Source organism: Littorina saxatilis, linkage group LG3 (genome assembly GCF_037325665.1).
Source record: "Littorina saxatilis isolate snail1 linkage group LG3, US_GU_Lsax_2.0, whole genome shotgun sequence".
NCBI classification, from domain to species: domain Eukaryota; kingdom Metazoa; phylum Mollusca; class Gastropoda; order Littorinimorpha; family Littorinidae; genus Littorina; species Littorina saxatilis.
Window position 1 is genome coordinate 5181748 of NC_090247.1, and position 22816 is coordinate 5204563.

At 40.2% G+C, this 22816-nt stretch overlaps 1 protein-coding gene across 1 annotated transcript; it reads right to left on the reverse strand.

Annotated features, from left to right (window-relative positions):
- Positions 1 to 8477: 8477 nt before the first annotated feature.
- Positions 8478 to 22095, reverse strand: LOC138961443 (E3 ubiquitin-protein ligase XIAP-like). Its single transcript, XM_070333092.1, has 6 exons — positions 19694 to 22095; positions 17777 to 17952; positions 17131 to 17194; positions 15458 to 15550; positions 14891 to 14995; positions 8478 to 14397 (listed from the first exon to the last, which is right to left on the reverse strand). The coding sequence occupies exons 1-6, from the start codon at positions 21540 to 21542 to the stop codon at positions 14198 to 14200; spliced, it is 2487 nt and encodes an 828-aa protein (XP_070189193.1). The 5' UTR covers positions 21543 to 22095; the 3' UTR covers positions 8478 to 14197.
- Between the last annotated feature and the right edge of the window lie 721 nt (positions 22096 to 22816).

Here is a 22816-nt window from a genome sequence, read left to right on the forward strand (position 1 = left end):
ATCCAACTTTGAAGAGCTCCTGTGACCTTGACCTTGAAGCAAGGTAAACCAAACTGGTATCAAAAGATGGGGCTTACTTTGCCCTATATATCATATATAGGTGAGGTATTCAATCTCAAAAACTTCAGAGAAAATGGGAAAAATGTGAAAAATAGCTGTTTTTTAGGCAACATTTATGGCCCCTGCGACCTTGACCTTGAAGCAAGGTCAAGATGCTATGTATGTTTTTGGGGGCCTTGTCATCATACACCATCTTGCCAAATTTGGTACTGATAGACTGAATAGTGTCCAAGAAATATCCAACGTTAAAGTTTTCCGGACGGACGGACGTCCGGACGGACGGACGACTCGGGTGAGTACATAGACTCACTTTTGCTTCGCATGTGAGTCAAAAATCTAAATAACAAATTGACAGCTTGTTACACAAACATTGTAAAATCATAAAAGAATTATTTTTTCATCAAGACAAGATCAGTACAATTTAAAGTTTTGAAAGTTTGAAAAAAGAAAAGCCCGGAAGCAGGGTCACGCAAGGGTCGTAGCAGACGACGGTTTATCAGTGCATATCGCCGTTCCTCTCAACAGTCAAAAGCCATGGCTAGAGTTCTTGTGAACCACAGCTGTTTGTTTCGTGCATAAAACGTGCTATTGTAGATAAGCTCACATCGAGTCGCATTCAAATTACTAACTGACGACTGCATTGTGAAAAAGGGAAACTGGATCACACGGGTTCACGATAGCTCAGGGGTAAGATAAACCACGCAAAAATTAATTCTTTGAAAATTTTTCGCTCTTTACGAAGGGCACCATGATGTTCTCAATCGGTGAGTGTTTAAATGAAAGGGTGTTTGTACTGTGTGTAAAAGCCTGACCGTATCTGTGATGGTTTACGGGAGGCTTACTGTGCCTTTAACAACGTTCTAAGTGCTTACCTTTTTTAATTTTTTTTATTCATTTATATACTAAAAAGCCACAGCCTATCTGCTTCCCGTGTAGAGTATTGAATTTTTTCTTATACATTTATTTATTTATTTATCTACTTTTTAATTTACACTCTTTCTTCTTTTTTTGTGTGTGCTGCATCAATGTCACACTTTGACATAGGTGCCAGGAACCAAATTAAATCAACAACAAATGTCTGCACAGAAAGCATGGATGCTTTTGACGTTTGGTGAGTGCGTTGAAGTGGAAGGATGTTTGAATTCCATGTTTAAGGCGAGAAGGACACCAGTGGTGGTTTAATTAGCTACAAGGGGAGGAGAGTACCTTTATCCGTTATAGCGTTTCTAACGGTGCAGCATCAGGCAGATGAAAATGCTTTGATCTTTGAGTACGTGCATTCATTGCTTGTTAGATTAAGTTTTTTACAGGCTGTATGCGTGTTTGTGTGTGTGTGTGTGTGTGTAAGTGTACGTACGTGTGTGTGTGTTTACATTTGTATGTGTGTGTGTGTGTGTGTGTATGTGTATGTACCTACGTGTGTGTGCGTGCATGCGTGCGCACATGTAAGCGTTCATGCGTGCGTGCGTGTGTATTCGCACGCAACTATGACATTGTGTCATGTCGAATTCACGCAATTGCCGACCTTATAAATGCCTGTAATATATTATACACAGGATGTTTTCCCATTGCATGCGGTCAGCAAACGAGTACTGCCTCCGCATAAACGCTGCCAGATTTTCGCATTTCAATTTCACCGCTTAGATTCCATTCTGATAACAAACACTGTTCTTTACAATTTTGTAGTAATGTATACAAATATCAGAAATGTTGCAAGAATTTGTCTTACCAAGTGGTATTTCATGTTAGCATAAACCCACGAAATGGGTACATTTGAGAAAATCTCACTAACAGCAAACCGTTGTCGATCTCGGGGAAAGTGCAGTCATTTGGTGTGCAGTTGCATACGTGTTCAAATAGGACATATTATGATCATATTCTTCATGAAATGAACACACAAACGCACTCACACACTAAAATATCCAATCATAAAAACAAACATTTAAACACCTGCAAACTATTTTTGTTCTTTATTAACAGCATATACTGAAACCACCACAGCAAAAAAGGAACAAAGAAAGGCAAGTTTACCTGCTTAATCAGGTGTCAACAAAAAAAGCTATGCTGAATGAATTTCTAGTCATTCTAAATATGCACTAAGAATTCCCCCAGAACGACCAACCAACCAACCCAAGTTAATCTTTGTGAGCATTTTGCCTGTGAAGACACTGACTTATCCATGTGTACGTACGTACCTGATGTATAGTGCAGCCAGGCTAGACAGATAGGTCATTTGCAGGACTTGTTCTATTAGTCTTGCTGGACATTTTCAAGATGTTTATGCAGGAGTTGAATGTTATTGCCTAAGCCCATCTTTCCTTTTCAGCAAGTCCAACATATATCTATATAACCAAAACGTTAACAGACAAAATTCGTTCAAACAGGCTTATTTGTATAAATGTGTTTCAATTTGTCAGATTCTGACCTACTGTGATTACAAATCTGTATATATACATATATCTGACCAAAAATAAATGGTATGGAAAAGGTACTGCATTCATTCACAGGTGGTACAGTAAAACCTGCGAGCAAAGGACACCCTTGGGGAGCCTTGCCACTGTCCTTTGTAGCAAGGTGTCCTTTCTTTTGAATATGAATGCACCGACATTTTTTGGTAAAGAAAAAAACCAGCCAAATAGTTTTATTTCATGTGTGTGCATGTAAATTATGTAAATAGAGTGTCTATGCATGTTTAGTTCTTTCATTTTCTTTTATTACATGTAATAATGCAGCACACACCAAGGAGAGTCATCAGTCACTGATTCTTTTTTGCCACAGTAATTATTAAAACTCAAAAAGTTTTGAAGCTCTCAAGTTTGTTTTGAGAGAGAGAGAGAGAGAGAGAGAGAGAGAGAGAGAGAGAGAGAGAGAGAGAGAGAGAGAGAGAGAGAGAGAGAGAGAACAAAGAACGAGCGAGAGAGAGAGAGAGAGAACGACTGAGCGAGAGAGAACGGAGAACGAGCGATAGAGAGAGAACGGAGAACGAGCGAGAGAGAGAGAACGGAGAACAAGCGATAGAGAGAGAGAACGAGCGAGTTAGAGAACGAGCGAGAGAGAGAGAGAGAACGACTAAGCGAGAGAGAGAGAGAGAGAGAGAGAGAGAACGACTGAGCGAGAGAGAGAGAGAGAGAGAACGACTAAGAGAGAGAGAGAGAGAGAGAGATGACAACACATCCAACATCGTCTCACAGTTTTCAAGAAACAACTCTAGACCCTATTCAGTGCCCCAAGGCCGCACTGATCAGTTTAGGAACTCCTTTTTTGTGAAGACGGCACAAGACTGGAATCTACTTGAGGACAATATTGTAACCTCCAAAAGCATTGGCATATTTAAAGCCAAGCTAGCAGCCGTACACCACCATTAGGCTGCCGCACTCTCCCCCGCTGCATTTACGCCAGTCTTCTGGTATCCAGCAGCGTAATCCATCAAGATCAAGAGAGAACGACTGAGCGAGCGAGAGAGAGAGAGAGAGAGAGAGAGAGAGAGAGAAAGAGAGAGAGGCACCGGATTCCCACTGACTCAGAATTTGTGAACGATCAGCTTTGATGTTGGAAATTTGCGTTCTTTCACTCAGCTCATCAGCCACTTTTCGAACTGAGAGCCCCTTGTCCAATTTCTTTATCACATCGACTCTTTCTTCTAAAGTCAGAAATTTCGACATGATGAGACCGCGATCGACGAAGGATGAGACGAAGATGCATCACAGTGCAGAAAGTAGAAACCCTAACTTGTTTTTGTTTGTGAGTTCAGTTCAATTCACGGCATCGACCAATGAGCGTGCACCATACAAAAATCAATCTTTCAAGTGCTTTCGTTGGCTTACAAAATAAGCTTCTCGCGCGTTCACATCGCCAGCGAGATTGTATTTGCAGAACCAAGATGGCGGACCGTTGTTGACAGGTAACGAACCAAATCGGGACCAAAAAAGAGTGTCCGCGTCCGCGCCTTTGAGGTGTTCGCTCTTTTAAGGTGTTTTTGAGTGTAAAATACATCCGTCCTCACTTGAAGTGTCCGTTATGCAAAGGTGTCCGCCGAATTAAGGGTCCGCTGGATGCAGGTTTTACTGTACATGTATTTGTATGGGTTATGTTCTAAAAAACGATGTAAAATGTATCATTTTTGAGCCGTTTTTTTATACTCAGAAAGAGGAAACAATTGACACGTTTCGAATTAAAAGATATGTCTGAAGTCTGTCCTATCGTAACAAATGTCGAATCTTAAACACTAAGGATTCAAAGTTAACACAACTGAAGCCGTTAACATGACCCAAGTTAATTAAGCACCCTAAGCATACAAATAATATAGACTGACTGACGATTTAGGTATCGACATGGAGGTTACAACAATAATCAGTTCAACAACAATTATTTGTACAAACTGTGACTACAACACACACAAAAGTATATGCGTGCACACATGCAAGCACACAGACATGCCCGCCCCAGCAAACCCATGTGAGCATAAAATCAAAACCATAAAAGAATTGTTAGGTCTAATGACACAGCACATAAAACATAAATATAGAGTGTCTCCAAAAAAAGTACCCCAAAAGACATTGAAACATCAGTACCGAGAAATGGAAAAACTAAGAGAAGGTGTAAAGCCGAGCGGTCTTAGCTTCACATTAACTCTAACTATCTGTGTCCGTGTCTTAGATGTTATACGTGTTTGAAAGTCATTTGTCAGGATGGCAATCACACGACAGGACGAACAGACACATATAATTATAAACTCAAGAAGAGGCAGGTGAAGTTCAACATTGTTTTGAATCAAAACAAATCACGAAAACAACTCAATACAATGCATTTGTTCTTTTCAGAAAGTATATCTGTACGTTGGTTCACTCTATTCCTGTAATTTTCCTACTACTTAAAAACATATTCTAAGTCCTAAAATGGCTGAAAATTTGGGCAGGGGTTCGGGGCCTGAACTAAAATAAAAGTAATAAAAGAGCAAAGCGACGCCACTTTACTCGCCGTGTGGTTACCTGGGACTGTTTTGTTATCCCTGTTAGTTCAGTCCACAGGGCGGAATCTGGTATACCATTTAGACACTTAGTCAGGTTGGTTGCTCAGACTCAGGAGGACAAGTTAGAGTTGACAACAAATACTTCAATACTAGGTTGGGACCCGCCCACAACCGTTCGGTACTAAGGTTGGGACCCGCCCACAACCGTTTCTCAGAAGTACTGCTGTAACTCTAAGTGGGAAGTCCGGTATACCATTTAGACACTTAGGTTGGTTGGTTGCTCAGACTCCCCCGAATCTCAAAAACTAACAGCGTATATACCTTCCATGACTGTCCCCGACGTCACAGCTAAGGAACCAAAGAAAACATCGCTCTGGGACCACAGAACAAAATGGGGAGGGAGGGGGAGAGTTTCAAGGCTGCTATCGAACTCCTTACATTACAAGTTACAAGCTACAATTAAAATCCCTCAAAAATACACAAAAACTCCTGCACTAAGAACTTTATTTATTTGGTGTTTAACGTCGGTTTCAACCATTCAAGGTTATATCGCGACAGGGAAAGGGGGAAGATGGGATAGAGCCACTTGTGAATTGTTTCTTGTTCACAAAACCCCTAATCAAAAAATTGCTCCAGGGGCTTGCAACGTAGTACAATATATGACCTTACTGGGAGAATGCAAGTTTCCAGTACAAAGGACTTAACATTTCTTACATACTGCTTGACTAAAATCTTTACAAAAATTGACTATATTCTATACAAGAAACACTTAACAAGGGTAAAAGGAGAAACAGAATCCGTTAGTCGCCTCTTACGACATGCTGGGGAGCATCGGGTAAATTCTTCCGCCTAACCCGTGGGGAGTTGCACTAAGAAAACTACATCAAAAACGCTATAAAGAAATGCATCAATAAAATGGAAATTCTACGACGCATCGTTCGATACCAAACACTCACAGGTGATCAACACATCGAACAAAGTGCAAAACCTCTGACTATTACCTCGCAAAATAGTCATGTCACACCAAAAAACATATGCAGTTACAAGTTAACCACAATCAAACACAGTGTATATTCAATAGGCTTCTCGTATGTAGATGATAAACATAAAATCTACATTCTACTAAACAAATGAATACAGAATACATATTTATATCGAATCCATGAGTAAAAGAAAGATTAATAGAAAAGCTACAGAAGAGAGAGAGAGAGAGAGAGAGAGAGAGAGAGAGAGAGAGAGAGAGAGAGAATGTGTGTGTGTGTGTTTGCGTGTGTGTGTGGTCTTGTGTGTGTGTTTCTGTTAGTGTGTGTGTGTGTGTCTGTGTGTAACAAGTATTATTAACAAAAGCACAGCAACATAGAAGTAAAGAATCAGATCAAACAGAAAAAGGGGGGTTGGGGAGGAGGGAGGCGAGAGATGGATGTAGAAAAGACAACGCCCTTGCTGACAGCCCTCGCTGACAGCCCTCGCATACAAACAAAGGCGTAGGGGGTTAGCGACACGAGAGGTGACCGAGGGGTTAAAAAACCAATACAGAAAGGTTACATGGGGAGAGGGGGGAAAGGGGTCCACAGACTGGCCCCTCCGTTCTCCATAACCTGAATCCATGCAGTCAGTTCGGCGCCGTCGTATCAGAGCCAATTAAATTCTACCGCGGGAGAACAATGAGAAAGGACTTGACAAAAACCTATTTCAAAACCCTTTACTAAGGGAAAGAACAAATCCGATTTTAAAGTGTGAATCTTAACTCCACACAGTTTCAATACTAACTCAGATAATATATTCTGCTCTCTTCTTCTTCACTCTATAAACTTTAAGAAGAAAATTGCACATGGAGAAAAGACAAATTATTCCTGTAGTCGCTTTTCTCCACAAAGGGACAATGAAATCCGAATGACAACACAGTGGTTCCAACAGGATGGAGCCCCACCACATTCTGAGAGAAATCCACAACATCCCTCAGGAAACATTCCCCAATGTAATGAACATTATGGCAATGAGGATGCAGTCTGTCATTGGAAAACGGGGTGGCTACATTGATCACATGGTGTGAAGAAACAGATGATCTCAACTGAAAGCTGTGAACTGGGGACAAAACTTCTATGAACTGACTACAATATCACGCACAAATGATTTCAATAAAGTTACCGACTTGTCTGTAGTATTAAAAGAAAATCGGGTCCTTTTTTGGAGACACACTGTATATAAAAAAATTACCCAAGAGTGGCCACAGCGTCAAAGTAAGAAAAAGAGTGACTGGCTGGATAGCCTACATATTTGCATTTATATTTCAGGATAAATATGGGGGCCTGAACCATCTAATATCTTATACCAATTAAGAAACAAGAAGGGCAAAGCCCATACGACTCACATGCTTTACACATTTTCCTACCATCCAAGGTCATGCAACACAAAGCTGTTAATTCAAGACATAGGAAGTACAATGGTGCTTATTGGCTCTTTCTACCATGAGATATGGTCACTTTTAGTGATACGACTCACATGCTTTACACATTTTCCTACCATCCAAGGTCATGCAACACAAAGCTGTTAATTCAAGACATAGGAAGTACAATGGTGCTTATTGGCTCTTTCTACCATGAGATATGGTCACTTTTAGTGGTTCACTACCTTATTTTGGTCACATTTCATAAGGGTCAAAGTGACCTTGACCTTGATCATATGTGACCAAATGTGTCTCATGATGAAAGCATAACATGTGCCCCACATAATTTTTAAGTTTGAAACAGTTATCTTCCATAGTTCAGGGTCAAGGTCACTTCAAAATATGTATACAATCCAACTTTGAAGAGCTCCTGTGACCTTGACCTTGAAGCAAGGTAAACCAAACTGGTATCAAAAGATGGGGCTTACTTTGCCCTATATATCATATATAGGTGAGGTATTCAATCTCAAAAACTTCAGAGAAAATGGGAAAAATGTGAAAAATAGCTGTGTTTTAGGCAACATTTATGGCCCCTGCGACCTTGACCTTGAAGCAAGGTCAAGATGCTATGTATGTTTTTTGGGGCCTTGTCATCATACACCATCTTGCCAAATTTGGTACTGATAGACTGAATAGTGTCCAAGAAATATCCAACGTTAAAGTTTTCCGGACGGACGGACGTCCGGACGGACGGACGGACGACTCGGGTGAGTACATAGACTCACTTTTGCTTCGCATGTGAGTCAAAAACTAACAACAGAAATGACAAAAGCAAAAAAAGGCTGTAAACCAATAAAGACAACAAACAATCTGACAAATAAACCACTCCAAGGCTGCACAAAAAGTGTTAAATTACACTTTGTCTCAGTGTCAAAGACAACATCTATATATATATATATATATTATATACACTGCATATACAAGGGTTACCATTCTTTTTTTCCAGTCTTATGGTTCATATATATGTACTTCACAAAAAAGGGTTACCTTTTTTTCTCAGGATCTTTCTTTATTTGGTGTTTAACGTCGTTTTGAACCGTTCAAGGTTATATCGCGACGGGGAAAGGGGGGGATGGGATAGAGCCACTTGTTAATTGTTTCTTGTTCACAAAAGCACTAATAAAAAAATTGCTCCAGGGGCTTGCAACGTAGTACAATATATGACCTTACTGGGAGAATGCAAGTTTCCAGTACAAAGGACTTAACATTTCTTACATACTGCTTGACTAAAATCTTGACTAAAATCTTTACAAACATTGACTATATTCTATACAAGAAACACTTAACAAGGGTAAAAGGAGAAACAGAATCCGTTAGTTGCCTCTTACGACATGCTGGGGAGCATCGGGTAAATTCTTCCCCCTAACCCGCGGGTTTTTTTTCTTCTCAGGGTTATGGTTCATTTTACAAGTCACCTTCTCCATTGGAAAGATATCCTTACATGATCAAAAAGGTGCTCACTTGGTTTAAAGAATTTGTTTGGAAATAACTAAAGCCCCCAAATAACATGTTTGTTTCCCATGACAAGGCAAATATAATTAAGGACGAAAGGTCGACTTTTATTTTTAATTATTTTTAATTATAACATGTGTTTATATCATTTACTTTTTCTATTTACAGAGGCCAATGTGGCTTTTTATTGGCAGGAAACCATGCAAGTTGTGTCTCCTACATGTCGGAGAAGAGTATATTTCCTTGTAAAGTCAGCAAAAATTAAGTTTTGTCAATTTGTAATTACATTTTGGGGGGTGGGGGGGTGGGAAGAGTCAAAAAGTTGTTGGGAGGAAGAAAAAAAAGGGGTCACAGGGAATCGGAAACATTGAACAGTTTTCTTGGCCTGATCACAGGCCCTACACCACATCTACCTTTAACACTTTTAATTATTCAGCTTAGTCATAAAAAAAAATCATAAAAAATGTCAAGTTTGCAATAAAGAGTTACTTTAGAGTTTCATGTGATATTACCTGCTATATTCAGACTTGGTCATGTGACAGACGTTTTCTTCCACACGAGATTACGTTGATTGTCTAACGAAGCCGTCAGGCTGAGTTAGACATCAGCTAATCGAGTGTGGAAGAAAACTCTGTCACACGACCCAGTCAGAATAGCATTTATGTCTCACAGCTTCAACAGAGGAGAGAACAAACACGTTTTGCGTACTCAGGCTTGATAAACCTAAACACAGGAGCAGCCATTGTGGAGAGATCTACTTTTTGACGAAAGTGACCGAACAACTATGAATGACGTCTCGGTATATGTGAATGACGTCACAGTCATCGTCACAGTCTGTATCTTTTGAAGCATCGCAATCTTCATGACGTCTTTCTGTGTCTGCATCCGCGAAATGTTTGTTCTTTCCGGGATCTTTGTCATCTATGTTCATAACTCTGTCCTTCTAGATTCAGACTAACAAGCCTCGTGAGCGAGCCACTTTCCAAGGGCAGCTAAATTCGCGTATGGAAACAGTACTGTCGTCTGGGATGCCGTTTTCCGTATTCTCAGCGTTGAAGAATTTGTAAAGAGAGGAAACAATAACAGCAGGAGAAATAAAAGTCGTGTGTGCATTTTGGGGCTTTTGGAGGGACGATTTCGAGTTTGAATCCGTTCTTGCACATGCTCCAAAGCGTGTAACATACAATCTTGCACACGTTTGCTTTAGTAGTGGCAAAGAAGGAAAGCATGTGACATATTTGCATATCGAGGTGTTTGCGATTACTTTGTGTATGTTTGTTTTTTCCAATCTAGGTTCTATCGAGGTCAGTTAAACTCTCATAATGTGTGGAGGTCATAAAATCCCGCAAGTGTGTGAAGTTTCAAATATATTTGAGAAAATGAGAATTTTCAATCTTTCCAACCAAACTTGACCCCTGTGACCTTGAATTTGACAGAGGTCAATCCAACTTACGTAACGGCTGAAGATGATAAAATCCTAGAAGTACGTGAAATTTCAAAGATATTCCTTCAAACATGTTTCTTTCTGCCCGAAAATATGATCCCTCTATAAGCTTGAGATTTGAGTAATTTGTCATGTTTTCCGTACGAGTTAGATAAATAATGCAGATTGGATAAGGAATATCCAACGCGCCCAACTGACCCCCCCCCCCCCCCCCTTTTTTTTTCTCTCCCAAAATGTGAATACTAGCTGGAAAATGTTTTTGTTTAAAACAGACTTCCGGATAGGCACTTTCAACTTTAAGATTCAGTGTGAAGTTCCGAAGCATCTCTGCACGTCACATTCACCGGAAAATTACTACAAAGTATTCAAAGTTTTTTTCTCTTTCTGTTTTTTCCTTTTGCCTGGTCATTTATAACCACCATCACCACCATGTCTTGAAGGTCTGTTATCAACTAAATTAATTTCCACACAAGAAAAAAAAAAGTGATGATCACGTGAATGGTTCAATGAGAGAAAAGAAACAAGTCGCGTAAGGCGAAATAACATTTAGTCAAGCTCAGTCGAACTCACAGAATGAAACTGAATGCACTGCATTTTTTCACAATGACCGTAGTCCGCCGCTTCTGCAAAACTGAGAGTGAAACTGACGAGCCTGTTCAGCGCTGTACATAGTGGTTTCGCTGTGCTGCATAGCACGCTTTTCTGTACCTCTCTTCGTTTTAACTTTCTGAGCGTGTTTTTAATCCAAACATATATCTATGTTTTTGGAATCAGGAACCGACAAGGAATAAGACAAAATTGTTTTAAAATCGATTTTGGAAATTTAATTTTGATCATAATTTTTAAATATTTAATTTTCAGAGCTTGTTTTTAATCCAAATATAACATATTTATATGTTTTTGGAATCAGAAAATGACGAAGAATAAGATGAAATTGTTTTTGGATCGTTTAATAAAAAAATTAATTTAATTACAAGTTTCCGATTTTTAATGACCAAACTCACTCATTAGTTTTTAAGCCACCAAGCTGAAATGCAATACCAAACCCCAGCCTTCGTCGAAGATTGCTTTGCCAAAATTTCAATCAATTTGATTGAAAAATGAGGATGTGACAGTGCCGCCTCAACTTTTACAAAAAGCCGGATATGACGTCATCAAAGGTATTAATCGAAAAAAGGAAAAAAACGTCCGGGGATATCATTCCCAGGAACTCTCATGTCAAATTTCATAAAGATCGGTCCAGTAGTTTAGTCTGAATCGCTCTACACACACACACACACACACACACACACACACAGACAGACAGACAGACACACACATACACCACGACCCTCGTCTCGATTCCCCCTCTATGTTAAAACATAGTCAAAACTTGACTAAATATAAAAAGAAGAAAAAAGGTCGTATCAATTGCCCAAATGAACCTGATCAGAATTCATACCCCCAACCCTACAAGCTGTTGCAAATACACATGATATACCCAGATAGAATTCAAAATTGTCAGGTCCAATTAAAAACAGCAATGATAGAAAGATAACATTATTTCAGAAAAAAAAGTGAGAGCTGCATACAACTTACAAAGTTAGGCAAAGTAAATCTCATCTGAGCAAAGTAACTTTTTTTTGAAAATAAAAAAATTACAGACATTCTCTGAAACAAGACTTGTTCTTCAGATGTTTTGACATTGACAGTTTACAAACTTAAACATGAATATGATTAGATTTAAGAAACTTTGTCATCTCTAATGAGAAATTCAAATGTTTTTAATTTGTAGCAAAAACTCCATTGTGCTGCTAACAAGGCAACACTAGGATTAACTGCTGTACGATAATGTTATTGCCATAGCCAAGTGGTTAACATAAAAAGCTTGAAAGTTTGGGGTTCGAGTCTTGGCTCTGACTGGTGGGTCAAAGGTGGAGATTTTTTCCAATCTCCCAGGTCAAATAAAGTACAGACCTGCTAATGCCTTATCCCCTGTCACTTATACACGTACACAAGCTCAACGCCAAATACATAAGAAAACGATCCTGTAATCCATGTCAGAGTGATCCTAAAACCTAAAACACAATACACAAAAGGTATCTCTCTTCCAATGACTCGAAAAAAGTGATCATATTCATTTTTAAAGCTCAACGTTAGCTTCTCAGCTGCGCTGATCAAAATTGAACATGTCATGAAGCAAACAATGCCAAAACATCATCTTGTTACAATATTCTGCAGCTAGTCAGGGTGGAAAGGAAAGAACAAAAGATAAAAGAGATAAAAACACATAAAAGAAAAAATAAGAAAGAGCTAAGTTTTAAAGAAATTTCAAGTAGGCAAGAAGACGGATTGCAAAAAAAGTCGTTGGCGTTGTGGATGCCATGGAAAATAGCAGAAGGTGGCACCAGGATGTTGTGAATAATGCAAACAAAACTCTGAGGGAAATAAGTGCACAATTCAATCTTATGGAAGAAGAGGTGCATTCTTGCACAAAAACTTGAGAGCAATCTTCATTCCATGGGATACAGACGACTGTTGTGAGAAAGGGATATAGCTCAGTTGGTAGCGCGCTGGATTTGTATTCAGTTGGCCGCTGTCAGCGTGAGTTCGATCCCAGGTTCGGCGGAAATTTATTTCACAGAGTCAACTTTGTGTGCAGACTCTCTTCGGTGTCCAAACCTCCCCCCGTGTACACTACATTGGGTGTGCACGTTAAAGATCCCACGATTGACAAAAGGGTCTTTCCTGGCAAAATTGCTTAGGCACAGTTAATAATTGTCTACCTATACCCGTGTGACTTGGAATAATAGGCCGTGAAAGGTAAATATGCGCCGAAATGGCTGCAATCTACTGGCCGTATAAAATTTCATCTCACACGGCATCACTGCAGAGCGCCTAGAACTGTACCCACGGAATATGCGCGATATAAGACTCATTGATTGATTGATTGATTGATCGTGTGTGATGTCTACAGAAAACCTTGAAAAATCTTGTGTGGATCTAATTATTCTAGACTGTTGATAACCTGTGGAAGAATAAACGGTTCAACAATGAAAATGTGATAATTTGAGTTCGAGGGAGAAAAAACCAACTTTCTAGACGAAAGCATTGATAGCCCGGAGACTCCAGAAAACGGACTGAAAATCGTGGTCTGTGATTGTTTATCTTGTGATGGTATGGGATTGCTAGCAGTTTTGGAAGGAAATACGAACTCTCAGAAGTATAATGCTGAAGCACTTTTTAACAGTTGTTCCAACCTTCTGAATCTGTTCATTGACTTTTTGGTGCGCAACATTGGACACTACAAATTAAAAGACAGTGCGTCAGTTCCTAAGTCGGTATTCCCAAAAAATGTTAGATTTTATTCAAAAAAAAAAAAAAAAAAAAAAAAAAAAAAACCCTGTTTGATTTTATTCCATTGCACCTAAAATAGTGTGGAGTGAGAAGAACCAACAGTCACAATATTAAAGATGCTGACAGTTGATTAAAAGTAGGATTGATACTTGATTTTATTTGAACCAAACACATCGCTCTACGCCATCTTGAAAAAACTTTCCCTTATTTTGGTAGAGGTCTGTATAAGACAGACAAAGGCAAACTTTCCTTTACTTTGAGGATTATGAAAACCTAATTGTGTGTTGACTTTGCAGGCTCTAGCTTGAAAAAAAAATCATCCAAGATATCATTTACGGGCGGCCAGCCGACCGGCCTAACACTGCTCATTGCTCAAAAGGTTCCTTTGTATGCAGCATGAGCAGTTTATTTGTAAGCGGTATGAAGTCATTTTCTACTGTTCACCACTTTAGCCCAAGTGGTCTAGTGGTAGGAACTGTCGCAAACTCGCTCAAGCGGGAAAAGCCCTGACCCTTCCCTTGACCCTCTGTCGACACATGGGGCAGTGCTTGAGGGCTGGGGAGCATTCTGCACAGCTCACCAGGTGACCGCAAGGCAGAAATACGATGCACGATTCTTTGTCCAGGCAAATCTTGCACATGCGCTGCTCGCGAATCGCACTGTTCTCTGTTACGAGTTCTTCAACCTGACCTGCACACAGAGAATAAGGAGTGATCAGCATTTTGTGTGCCGCTGAAGTTTCTGGTTTGAACTTTGATAGTCCTAACAATGCTAAAATAAATACAAAGAAACAATGAAAGAGAAAGGAGAAAAACGAAAAGAGAGAGAGAGAGAGAGAGAGTCCTGCAGGTGAAAACATAAGTTACAGAATCAAAACAAGCAGGAGGGCCCAGAGTGTGTGTGTGTGTGTGTGTGTGTGTGTGCGTGTGTGTGTACGTGTGTGAGTGGTGTGTGTGTGTGAGTGGTGTGTGTGTGTGTGTGTGAGTGGTGTGTGTAAGTGCGTAAATGGGAGGGTGGGTGTGTGCATGAGTGTGGGGAGAAAAACGGCCGTAGACATAAAAGCCCACTCGTGTTAAGATTGAGTGTACATGGGATATGCAGCCCTGGGGAACACAGAAGAAGAAGAAAAAATTGCAAGAGGCAGACACAATGAACGAGAAATATTCCCAGAGGCCAAACTTACCCAGTTCACTGTCTGATATTGAAGATGCATCGTCCGCTCCCCCTGCAGCCAGTACACCTTCTGCCTGCAGTGTGTCCAACAGCCGGTCAGCTGTCACCAGGTGTCCTGAAAGTGAAACAGAGTAATACAATTAATTAATTTATATTTTTGTCCTTTAAAATATGTAGACTGAAGGTATTGAGAATGAAGAAAGAGATATTGTTCCAATTGTTCTATATGCACAGTGCACAAGAAGAGCATGTGCAGAGACGTTGCTTCGATTTATTTTCATTGACATGTGCCAAATTGTCCGTGAACGTATTGGTAAGTTTCAGAATTTGTTGGCAGTCCTTGATGTCACCTTTACGCAACTGTAAAAATGTTTCACAATCTTCCTGAAATGACGCTAAATAATTGCCAGCGTTTTGGAGACAGCAACCCTGATCCACATTGCCTTGCCCTCACTATCATTCTACCTACTCCAAGCATGTTCCAGTTATCTTACTGGAATTATGCAGTGTTGGATATTGCTTGTATAATGAATGAAACACTGCATCAAAAGGCCAGCACGCTGTTGACAAGACCAACCTTCTCTCTGCACTCTGAGTACAGCCGAATTAATGTCCTCTGGCCTGACCCCCAGCTCCAGGATACTGCTGACGGCAGGATCAACCACTGGCTCTGTACAACACAACCATGCATCCAATCATTTTATGCTGTTAACATCTCTTACTGCTACATACATATTCTTTCTGAACTTGCACATTCTATGATTCTATTGCATTACGCAAAACATAAAACTAATAGTGATGGTTAAAGTCACCTGTCGAGAAAAAAAAGTAAGCCAGATTGGTAAGTTGTTATTTTATTTATTTATTTGGGGGAAAAAGTTGGAAAATACCAAGGGAAGTAATCTGTAGCCTGACTTAATCAAGTACAGCAAGCAAGTATACAGCCAGCTCGCTCTTTCTCTGTAGCGAGTGTGTGTGTGTGTGTCTTATCTGTGTTTCCGTGTTTTGTTTTTACCATAAAAAAGGGTTAGGATGGGCAGAAAAAACAGCAGCATGAGGATCAGGTTTCCATAACAGCACAATTTGTTGGTTATTTGTTCTTTGGTTTGTTTTTCTGTTTTTGTGTGCGTGTTTTTTTTTTTTTTTTTTTTTTTTTTTGGGGGGGGGGGGGGGGGGGGGGGAGTGGGGGGTGGGGGTAGGGGGAAGAGAATCTTTCTAAATTGCTTTAAAAAAAAAAGATGCATATTGTCAATACCTAGTCAGTTGTGCGTGGTTTTTTTTATAAAGTTTTTTCCCAGAAAATATTAACAATGTAATAATTTTCTCTCCAGTGGCAGTGCAAGCCAGGAACCAGTTTAATGAAAATATCAGAAACAACTAAATGTTGTCTGCCTTACTTTATCCCTCCTATATTTTTTTCTAAATTTTGTCTTACTTATAGTATACTGAAAATGAAATTCTGTAAGAGAGAAAATGAGCAGTACTGTCACTGTCACTATTTTTTCTTGAAGAAATTCTCTGGAAATAATCAAAGTTGGCAAATACCAAGGGAAGTAATCTGTAGCCTGCAACCAAATTGTGTGAAACTCAAATACAACGACATGTAAGACAATGCTAATCTTGCATTATATATCATGCAAGTGCAAGGTATACATGGTGTTTCAGTACAGTAGCATTCCAGATAATCAATAAACACACAGCCTCAACAGCATTTTATTGGTTAAAGTGATTTCAAGTTCAAATACATACTACTAAAGGTCTGATCAAAAATCACCTGTCGCTGACAGAATTTATTGCGCTGAATAATTTGCAAACAGGATTTAAATAAAAATTGGAATGTATAGTGTCACCATTTACTATGTCACACTCACAAAAGCTTGTCAAAGCGTAATAACACAGTGATACATACGTAGCTTCACACCAAAACTTGCAGAAATACGGTCAAGCGCAAAATCACAACCAGTTGGACCCACTGACTAGTGATTATCTTTCCAATATTTTCAGGTTTTAGCCAGTAAAATACTAGCCATTCAAACAATAAAATAACAATTCAAACAGTAAAGTCGCTTGTTCATTTCAATGCTTCTTATTCTCTCAGGTGCCAGAAGATTGGTTCCGTATAACTCTCGCTTACTCCATTACACATGTCGTATGCATTTAGAGCGCTTACTCCCCTTTGGTTATTTGATCGAGCCATTTACAGCTAACACAAACTCTGTTAAATAATAATAAAACTCCATACTAACTCACCCTGTATGCGTTCACCATCCGCACGTCTTCGATTGATCTCAGCCGTCACCTGGTCCAAGCTTATCTGTAAAACCAATCAAGAGAAAAAAATGAATACAATAATAATTAATATGCTCAACATCACAACTCGTCATGAACTAAATATCCAAACAGTTAAGCCATCTGTATTATTTCTAGACAGTTCATTTTCGTTGTTAAATTATCAGTAACTTTTTGCACTTTGTCAAAGGTTCAAAGTAAGAAGAACTGCAACCAGTTCAAAAGTTATTCAATTGTAAGAACTAACCGTAAGAAATGAGTTAAAAATCTGAAGGAGTGACAATGGTTCATACTCATTGTGACCCATTCATTTTGTAATTCAAGTTAGACTCTTCAGCAAGGAGAAACAAAAAATGGTATCTGTTGCCAGCAGCTTCACTGACAAACCTTTCTGAATACACTTTATTCAAGATACTGTTTGCATATCTTTTTAAATATTTTTCCAGAGCTTTGTTGTTTTTTAACAGTTTTTCTTTCTTTCTTTATTCATTTTGTTTGTTTGTCCCTGGCAACTGAATTTTAAGGAAGGGGGCATAACTGTTTTGAGTGGTGGGTGGAGGGGTAAGAATGGAAGGTATCACTGGCAAATTCTACAGCTTTGGCTTACCGGACACCTGTCAACATTCAGCTCCTGCACCACATCGATGAAGTCTTGTCCCTGACACTGGCGGATGTACGCACACTTGGCGAACCAGCGAGCGTGCTCCACCCATGCATTGTCAACAGGCTCCCAATTCTTCAGCCCTCCGCCGCAGAAGAAGCAACGCCCGCAGTCGGCGTAGCCTGCAGTCAACACCCATTCATTCAGTCACAGTGAGTTTTAAAGGGCTTTGAAAAAGCACACCCTTTTCATGTTAATGCATTTGCAAGCTTTTCTAGTCTTCCTGTCTTTTTTTTTCTAATCCTACCAGAGGATTGCTATTAAAAGAATCTACACTTTATCCACACATAATTTGCAAAATTACTAAGATTGGGAATTCCCGGAGATTTCGTTTCACCTTGATGGTTTACTTTCACTTTTAAATTGAAGAATTACAAACAAATGCAATCTTTCTTTCTTTATTTGGTGTTTAACGTCGTTTTCAACCATTCAAGGTTATATCGCGACGTGGAAAGGGGGGAGATGGGATAGGGGAAAGGGGGGAGATGGGATAGAGCCACTTGTTAATTGTTTCTTGTTCACAAAAGCACTAATCAAACAATTGCTCCAGGGGCTTGCAACGTAGTACAATATATGACCTTACTGGGAGAATGCAAGTTTCCAGTACAAAGGACTTAACATTTCTTACATACTGCTTAACTAAAATCTTTACAAACATTGACTATATTCTATACAAGCAACACTTAACAAGGGTAAAAGGAGAAACAGAACCGTTAGTCGCCTCTTACGACATGCTGGGTAGCATCGGGTAAATTCTTTCTCGTCCCAACCAATATGGGACTCCCCCTAACCCGCGGGGGGTAACAAATGCAATCATAAGGAGTTTAGAAGAAAACAGGCTGTAGATAAATGATTAAAAACAAAATAAAGAGTCACACAAAAATGTCATCAAGGGCGACAATATGTGTTTTCTTCCTGTTGAGGGAAAACACTCACTACGTCTTTCTTTCTTTATTTGGTTTCAACTTGATGGTTACGCTTTACTGGTTGTTTGATTCATTCATCAAATAACAGAAAAAATTTCAACAAGATATCTCCACAAATTTCAAGCTTCTTGAAGAATAGGCAGACATGCAGCTGACTGACGTGATATCCGGTCATGCGCACGGATACTGAACCACAAACTCCTTGTCACAGGTGATATTGTGTTGTACATTCATCACAGGGTTTTTTCCCCCTTTACTCTGGCTGCCTGCCAGTTTTAACTTGGATAAAATTAAAACAGCAGTGTTACTGGTTTGCTTCAGGCAAGTTTCCAGGTGGGAACACAATTGGCAACTTGGAAATTTGCCATACGGTACATGTTACAATGGATCGAACTTACAAGACAAGTAAGGCCAAGTGTACTTTTACTTCACAAGCACTTTTTTTTTTGGTGTGCTTTGAAACACTCACTAGTCACCAGATGAGACATTTTATCATGGTTCAATTAAAAAAGAATCAAGTGACTTAAAGTTTATTCCTGTAAATGTATGTTATTGTCCACTGCCTTGTCGGCATGTATTTCTTCAAATCTCAGATAATACAAATTTTTTATTTTTTTATTTTTTGTTTTACAAATTTTGTTATTATCTACCCATGCATACTTGAACTATCTTGCTTCTCCATAACAGGGCATTAAGTTCCCATTGTTCAAGGTTTCTTTCTGTAAGGTTTTACACAGTTATATGTGCCAGCTACTCTACTCACCCTGTAAAATTAACCAGATTCCAACTCTTTTAAGTCTACATTGATAAAGCTCCCAATTAAGTCACACAGTTATCACAAAGTTGAATAATTCTTATCTTAGTATGCTCATTTCTTTGGAGGCAAAAAAAAACCAAGACAAACACAAGAGGTGAACCACAGGAAAACGCTACTGACCTGCATAGAAGAAGCCAGCCTCAGCTAACTGCAGCGGGGTGTGGCTGGCTGTGGCAGGCCAGTTGCGGAAGGAACCCACGCGGGAGTTGAGCATGGCCATGTCTGACCGCTTGGGCGCCTCCGTGACGATGCCCAGCTGCTGATAGGTCACCACCTGCTGCCCCGCCCTTGGTTCGCTGCCCGAGGCTGAGATGTTGTCCGCTGGGTTTCGAGGCGGTTCCGGCTGGGCTGTTCCATCAAAGATGGGTCCTCGAGGTGCACCAGGATTTGCGCTAGCGACGTCGCCTCCCATGAGTCCCATACGGGGTGGTAGCTGGTCTCTTGCTTGTGCACTGTTGTTTCCTACAGCAGGGGCTGATAAGGGTGAAGCTCCAGAGATGCTTGGATTTGCTGCGGCTGCAGCTGGGGTTGCCCGCCTGTCTGGTGGAGCACTAGCCTGAGCTCCAGCACTGCCTGCACCAGAGGCAGGGGGATGGCCGTCAGCTGCCAGGTCTGCAGCACGGGCTGTGGGACCTCTGCCAGTGCTGTATGCCGACGGGTTTGAGGCTCGTGAAGTTGTCTGTGTCGGCTGGGATGCTGTTGCTGTAGCGTCAGCTACTTCTACTCCTCTCTGTTGATGTGCAGGTTCTCTCCCTTGGACAAGAGATGGACCCGACAGTGACCAGACTGCCATGAGCTCCTGCAGACGCTCCTCCGGGAGTGTGATGACTACTGGCTGGTTTTCGCACTCTCCCCCTGTCACCATGGGGCAGTCACCTCTCAGTCTTCGGTGAATTTCTACTGGTAAGTCACCAGCGTTCCACTCGTCACGTTGGAGCCCACAGAAAAAGCAGATGATGGCTCCATCAGGATAACGCAGAAAGCCTGCCTGTGCCAGCCTCACAGCAAAGACGGGTGAGTTAGCAGGCATGTCCATGAAGGTGCCTAGGCGTCTCAACTCTTGCCTGAAGGTGGACCAAGGCAAACCATACACATTTTCTGGCGGCCACTTTCGCCTTTCAGCTGGGGGTGGGGGTGGAGGTTCTTTATGCTGTTCACGTTGACTTTGTGAGCTCTGACCATGTTTTGGGTTCTGTCTGCTCACAGGGTAAACAAAAGCAGTAACAGGGGCAGGGTCAAAGAAATGAAAGGTGTCAAATGCTCCAAGCAAGTCGTTTAGTTTCTTACTCTTTTGACGCTTCCCTGAAGTCTTCCGAGAGTTTGCAAATATTTCATTCACAGACAGCTTGTGTTGGGCTTTTGTATTGGCAGGCTTACTTGTTTCACTTGACCTGGCTTTACTGTGTTTCTTCCTTCTATTTTCAAAAGAGCTTGGATATGTTTTTTCACTCGGCTTGTTTGACATTGAAAGCTTTTCTGTGTCTGTGACACAGAAAGAAATACACACAACAAAGCTCAAAAATCTGTACCACTGCAAAACGTTCTTGGGAGAGTGGCTGAAGTCATCGTGATCTGAATTCTCTTGCTCACTTTCACCTGCATTATCCTCATACAGGTCTGTGTGCTGTGTCTGACAATTCTTCCCTCCGCTTACTTTCACTTTCACTGTAGCAGATTTGCGCTGTTTGTTACAGGACAGGGATTCCACCCCAGCTACAAAGTCACTCTTAGTTTCATTTGCAGCTTTCTCCTCAAAGGTTTTGCAGCCAAGCCCAATGTCATCGCTGCCCCTGACGCAATGGCTTTCAGTTTCACTTGCAGGTTTATCATGGATTGAGATATCTGCGTGTCCATCAGATTCAGAATCTACTGTAGAAGACAAACTATTGTCTCTAATAGTGAGTGCTGATTTGACTTCAGACACACCAGCAGGAGATGCAGTCCTGAAGCTGGAATCTTGTTCTGACATATTCACTGATCAGATCAAGTCACTGCACAATTTGAAAAAGCACAAAGGTTGTCATGAACAATGATAAAGAATGCATGATTAAACTGAGTTGTAATGGTAAATTAAGTAATTCCATTGTTTTAATCAACCAATCAATCTATGTATCAGTCAATCACTCCAATCAAAAAACAGTTAACTTGTTAAGTCACTTGTCTACACTCCCTCTCGCACCCTTCGTTCTTCTGATGATGCTCGACTTCTCCGTCAAGGTCGCTTTAAACGCAAGGCTCATGGCTTCCGCACGTTTTCGTATTATGGACCTCAGTTATGGAATTCACTCCCCTTTCAATTACGTCACTCTCCATCCATTTCATCTTTTAAGTCCAATTTGAAAACTCACTTGTTCCAACAACATTACGGATAGTTCCTTAGTATAGAGTCTGGGAATGTGAGATGTGCATGATGTGTTGTTTGAATCTGACAGTGATTGTATGATTTTTGTATACATGTATTGTTGTCACGCGCTTTGAACTTCTGATAAGGCGCTTTATAAATGCCCGTTATTATTATTATTATAAAGCAACATGACAATATTCAAAGCGACAATATCAAAACATTAGTCAATCTGTCTGCCTTGAACATCAAAACTGAAATAACAAGAAAAGCAAATGCTTGAGGAAAAAAAACTATTGATTCCGACACTTGAATCCAAGCATTACACTTGACTTTCAAAGGCTGTTTATATTTTGTCCAGCTCTTTGTAACAGGCCTGATGATATCATAGATACAATAAAAGATTGTGTCACTGTCAGTGTCAGCTCCTTCAGAGTTCAAGTCCAACCCTTAAGGTCTCCTAGCTTACACTGAAATTTGATCAAGACTGACTAGAACCACATGAGACTTGAGACAGCAGCTGAATTAAGTGAATAAGATTATAACTAGAAGAATAGTAACAAGAAACTGTTTTCAGAAATTATTATGTTCAATTTGATGAAAGAGTATTAATCTTTTAGTTTTATACAGAAAACTATTGCTTGATAATTATTGAAAAGAAGAAAAAACAAGTCGCGTAAGGCGAAATTACTACATTTAGTCAAGCTGTGGAACTCACAGAATGAAATTGAACGTAGTCCGCCGCTAGTGCAAAAGGCAGTGAAAGTGACGAGCCTGTTTGGCGCGGTAGCGGTTGCGCTGTGCTTCATAGCACGCTTTACTGTACCTCTCTTCGTTTTAACTTTCTGAGCGTGTTTTTAATCCAAACATATCATATCTATATGTTTTTGGAATCAGGAACC

Coding starts and splice junctions, on each gene's coding strand:
- LOC138961443 (XM_070333092.1), bottom strand. CDS start 21,542: ATGTCAGAACAAGATTCCAGCTTCAGGACTGCATCTCCTGCTGGTGTG. Junction 15,551..17,130: donor GGATGGTGAACGCATACAGG/GTGAGTTAGTAT, acceptor TGTGTTGTACAG/AGCCAGTGGTTGATCCTGCC. Junction 14,996..15,457: donor ACTCAGAGTGCAGAGAGAAG/GTTGGTCTTGTC, acceptor TTTCACTTTCAG/GACACCTGGTGACAGCTGAC.